Source organism: Microtus ochrogaster, chromosome 10, assembly GCF_000317375.1.
Source record: "Microtus ochrogaster isolate Prairie Vole_2 chromosome 10, MicOch1.0, whole genome shotgun sequence".
NCBI lineage: Eukaryota > Metazoa > Chordata > Mammalia > Rodentia > Cricetidae > Microtus > Microtus ochrogaster.
Window position 1 is genome coordinate 52,547,639 of NC_022016.1, and position 4,653 is coordinate 52,552,291.

Here is a 4,653-nt window from a genome sequence, read left to right on the forward strand (position 1 = left end):
CTCTGTAGACCAGGCTGGTCTCGAACTCACAGAGATCCGCCTGCCTCTGCCTCCCGAGTGCTGGGATTAAAGGCGTGCACCACCACCGCCCGGCTCTTTTTCTTTATTTTATTCTATTTTTGTTTGTTTGTTTGTTGTTTTTCAAGACAGGGTTTCTCTGTAGCTTTGGAGGCTATCCTGGAACTAGCTCTTGTAGACCGGGCTGGCCTCAAACTCACAGAGATCCACCTTCCTGTGCCTCCTGAGTGCTGGGATTAAATTTGTGGGCCACCACCACCTAGTTTGGGAAAGACCTTTTTCAACAGAGAGCATGAGCACTACCTCTGTGCCTCATAGGTGCAATGTCACAAAGAAGGAGAGCTAAGAGGTACCTGATTGTTTTCAGGGCTAAGACGACCGCCTGTCCCAGGAGTGCCTGGTATCTTTACCACAGTGGTGCTATTGGCCATGGAGCCTTGTGGAGGGGTGCTGGCTGGCTCCGGTTTTATAGATGAGAAATTGGAGAGGTTGATTAGGGCTGAGGGGCCAAACTGGTTCATAATCTGCCGAGCTTTGGACTTCAGCTCATAGAGCTTATCAAGATCCTGTTTCTTTTTGGAGCTGTGAGGACCAAGGCCAATCAACTGGAGAAGGAAAACAGACAGCAGAATTACTCTAGAGACACCTGCAGTAATGTGTACATTTTGAAAGTAACATGAGATCTGTCAGACTTGAGTCTTCTGTGTGTCCAGGAGGGTGACTACTTGATATTGACATTAAAATGGAGGGGATGAGGAATGTTCACTGCTCTCACCTGGTTTTGGAAATCATCTTGTCTCCAAATCAAAATGAAATAGTTCACAAAATTAAGTAAAGAAAAAAAGTAAATGAAATGAGAAATCTTATTTACAAAAACAATCTAGAATAAGCAAGACATTTTGAGGGATTCATACAAGTAAACAGAATACTAGGTTAAGTACTTACATGCATGGTTTTTTTAAGTAGGAAATAATGTTAAATTCAAATAAACAGCACAATCACACACTTAAAACTCAGTCACAAAGCTTAAGAAAACCATTAGTTCATGATCAAAACATGTTAAGTCCAAGGCAGGGGTCTGTCCAATAAAGACCACTTTTAGCAACTGTAAAAGCTCTGCTTTACTATAAAGAACTTTTCCTGTGTTTTAGCAATCTTCAACACATGCTGAGACTATCGCCTAAAGCAGCTGCAAGCCCTAAAGCTTAGAGCCATAAGGCCGACTCTGTGAACATTGGCTGAGGTGTCAAGACCAGAAGCACATTCACCAAGTTCTGCCCACAGTGGCCTCAAGTTTACTTACTGCTATCTGAGTGTCTAGATCTTTAATTACATCAGCAACAGCTGTAAGCCCGGTGTAATGAGAGGCAGCCATTTTCAAAAGCTACCTGTAAACAAATAACTAGCATCAAGTACCACCCCGGCCACGGAAGTATACCAGTTGTGTGGCATGGTGCAACTCCAACCAGGATTTAGCTGAAGATGCAAGCTGGTGGTAGAGAGCTTGTCTAGTGTATGTGAGGCCCTGGGCTTCATAACTCCATCAAGACAGGATTGCAAAGTCAGGCATGCCAAGCCGGGCAGTGGTGGTCCCTGTCTTAATCCCAGCACTTGGAGGCAAGGTGATCTCTGTGAGTTCAAGGCCAGCCTGGTCTACAAAGGGAGTTCCAGGACAGCCAGGGCTACACAGAGAAACCCTGTCTCAAAAAACCAAAAATCTACCCCTCCTCTCCCGCTCTCTGCCTCTACTCATCACACGAGCAGAAACATTCAAAGCATGTCTGCTGCTGGGAGGCGGTGGAACTCACAGATCCACTTGCCTCTGCCTCCCAAGTGCTGGGATTAAAGGTGTGTCCATCACATCCAGTAGCAAAAATCAGTATATTAAAAAGGTCTACTCCATCTTGGTATTAATTCATTACATTACCCAATGTATTATGAGCATTCTTTTTTGTTTTATTTCTTATTTTTGTTCTTGTTGTTTTTAGATAGGATTTCACTCTACCCCACGATGCTCTGGAATTTACTATGGGACAACTAAGCTTCTTGACGATCTTCCTGCTTTAGCCTCTCAAATGCTGGTATTATAGGCCAGCGTCACCAGACCCAGCTCTTTTCTGAGACAGTCTTTACGGACTCCTGGCTCATCTGGTACTTGCTGGTTGTCTCAACTAGCTTTGAATATGGGGTGATGCTCCTGTCTTACCCCTCCCCGCTCCAATTACTAAGGTTACAGATGTGGATCACCATGCCTGACTTCTGTAATCATTTTTATAACTAAAGAATTTTTTCTGTTCTATTTATTTCTTTTATGTTGGGGAAGGGACAGGCATGTGTCACAGTGAATATAGCCGTCAGAGGACAACTTGAAGGAGTTGGTTCTCTCATTTCACCATGTTGGCTAAGACTGTTGGCAAGCACTTTTGTCCTCTGAGGTATCTCATTGGCCCGAATGACTGGAGTTGTTTTTGAGGGTTTTTATGTTGTTTAAAGGAAGAGATTGGATATTTAAATCAGGGAATGATACTTTGCCTGGCATGTATGAGGTTATGGGATTTATCTTCTGCACAGGGAGGAACAGAGGAATATGCCGGCAATCTCAGCTACTTGAAAAACCAGGCAGGAACATCACTTGGGTCCTGCTGTTCAAGGGTAGCATAGGCTACAAAGTAAGATCCATCTCAAAGAATAAAAATAAACACCTGAACCGGGCGGTGGTGGCGCATACCTTTAATCCCAGCACTCGGGAGGCAGAGACAGGCAGATCTCTGAGTTCGAGGCTAGCCTGGTCTACAAGAGCTAGTTCCAGGACACGCTCTAAAACTACAGCGAAACCCTGTCTCGAAAAACCAAATAAATAAATAAATATTAAAATAAAATAAACACAGGCATGGTGGTAAATGCCTATATCCCAGCACTTTTGAATGTGGAGGCAAGAAGTTCAAGGTAGTCTCTCTCTCTCTCTCTCTCTCTCTCTCTCTCTCTCTCCCTCTCTCACAGGGTTTTTCTGTGCGACAGCCCTAACTGGCCTGCAACTAGCTCTATAAACCAGGCTAGCCTTGAACTCACAGAGATCCTCCTGCCTCTGCCCCCAAAGTGCTGGGATCAAAGGCGTGCACCACCACTGTTCGGTGTAGTTTAAGATAATCTTGAGCTACTTACAGAGTCAGGTCAAGGCTAGCCTGGGCTACACGACTAGCCTGGGCTACAGGAGACGGTGTGAAGAGTTCAAGGTCAGCCAGAGCTGTTACACAGAAAAATCCTGCCTCAGAAGAAAAAAGAGGGGAGGGGGTGTGAAGAAAAGAGAAATGGCAACGGCAAATAGTCGCAGGTGTCTTGTAGGAGGCGCTGTGGAAAACTCAAGTCAAGTGAGCTAGGTGCAGTCTTTGACCCTAGTTCTACGTCTCTTTTAGCAGCTGAATCAATGCAAATTCTAAAGTCCCTTCAAGCTTCAACAATTAAGTCCATATGTGAATATTTCAAAATGTATTGTCCTAATACACCTGATTGACAGTATAGAACAAACTGCTGATGTTGAGTTAGGGATGTAGCTGTTAGGAGAGAGCTTGCCTAGCATACGTGAGGCCTGGGCTGGATACCCAGCGCCACATAATCTTGGATCTCAGAGCTAGAATCTAGCCTGGTCTATACAGGGTTCCAGGAAAGCTTGGACTTGGAAATACCCTGTCTCAATGCCCCTTCCCAATAGTGAGATATATATGAAACTTTGGCTTCCCAAATCCTTCCGCAGCTTTGTGAGCCTTTCTCTGTGTTCCTGCTGTGTCTCCCGTTAGTGGAAGCCTTAAAACACAACAGTACCAGCTAAGCTACTGAGAAAATAATGCTTTCCAGTATGTTAACCCTTCTTTTTCTTAAAAAACAAAACAAAACAAAACAATAAACCCACCACTCAGTGGTGGCCCCTGACATTAGTCACAGCAGCCGGGAGGCAGAGGCAAATGGAACTGTGTGAGATTGAGGTCACCTTGGTCTACAGAGTGAGTTCCAGGACTGCCTGTAGTACTACTAATAAAAAAACCATAGACAGATAAATATTGGGGTACAACCTGAAGACCAGAAAATCAAAGCAGCTAGCCACTGGCTCTTACCGCTACCTCTGTACAAAAATGGTGATCCTGCCTCCAGGAATCCTCAGAATGAGAATGAAACCTGTCTCCTGCCATTTTATAATCCTCTCTAGTGCTGGGATTAAAGGCGTGCACCACTACTACCTGGTTTTATGGCAAACTAGTGTGGCTACTGGGATTAAAGGTGTGTGCCACCACTGACTGGTCACTGCAGCTGTTTTACTCTCTGATCTTCAGGCAAGCTTTATTTATTAAAATACAAATTAAATATCACTACACAGAGAAACCCTGTCTTGAAAACTAACCAAGCCCAGTGATGGTAGCACACACCTTTAGTCCCAGCACTCGGGAGACAGAGACAGGCGGATCTCTGTGAGTTCAAAGCCAGCTTGGTCTATATAGTAAGTACCAGGACAGGCTCCAAAGTTACACAGAAACCCTGTCTTGAAAAACAAAAACAAACGCCGGGCGGTGGTGGCGCACGCCTTTAATCCCAGCACTCGGGAGGCAGAGGCAGGCGGATCTCTGAGTTCGAGACCAGCCTGGT

At 44.9% G+C, this 4,653-nt stretch overlaps 1 protein-coding gene across 3 annotated transcripts in view; it reads right to left on the reverse strand.

Annotated features, from left to right (window-relative positions):
• Positions 1 to 4,653, reverse strand: part of Taf12 (TATA-box binding protein associated factor 12) — a 16,326-nt gene that overhangs the window by 8,981 nt on the left and 2,692 nt on the right. For 2 of the 3 annotated variants that reach the window (XM_005353132.2, XM_013348469.2), the window contains exon 2: positions 372 to 623. In XM_005353132.2, the coding sequence (XP_005353189.1) occupies positions 372 to 539 (168 nt within the window). In that variant the 5' untranslated portion in view covers positions 540 to 623. Of the gene's footprint in view, positions 1 to 371; positions 624 to 1,321; positions 1,407 to 4,653 lie in introns of all 3 variants that reach the window. The other variant, XM_005353131.2, reaches the window with a different exon arrangement.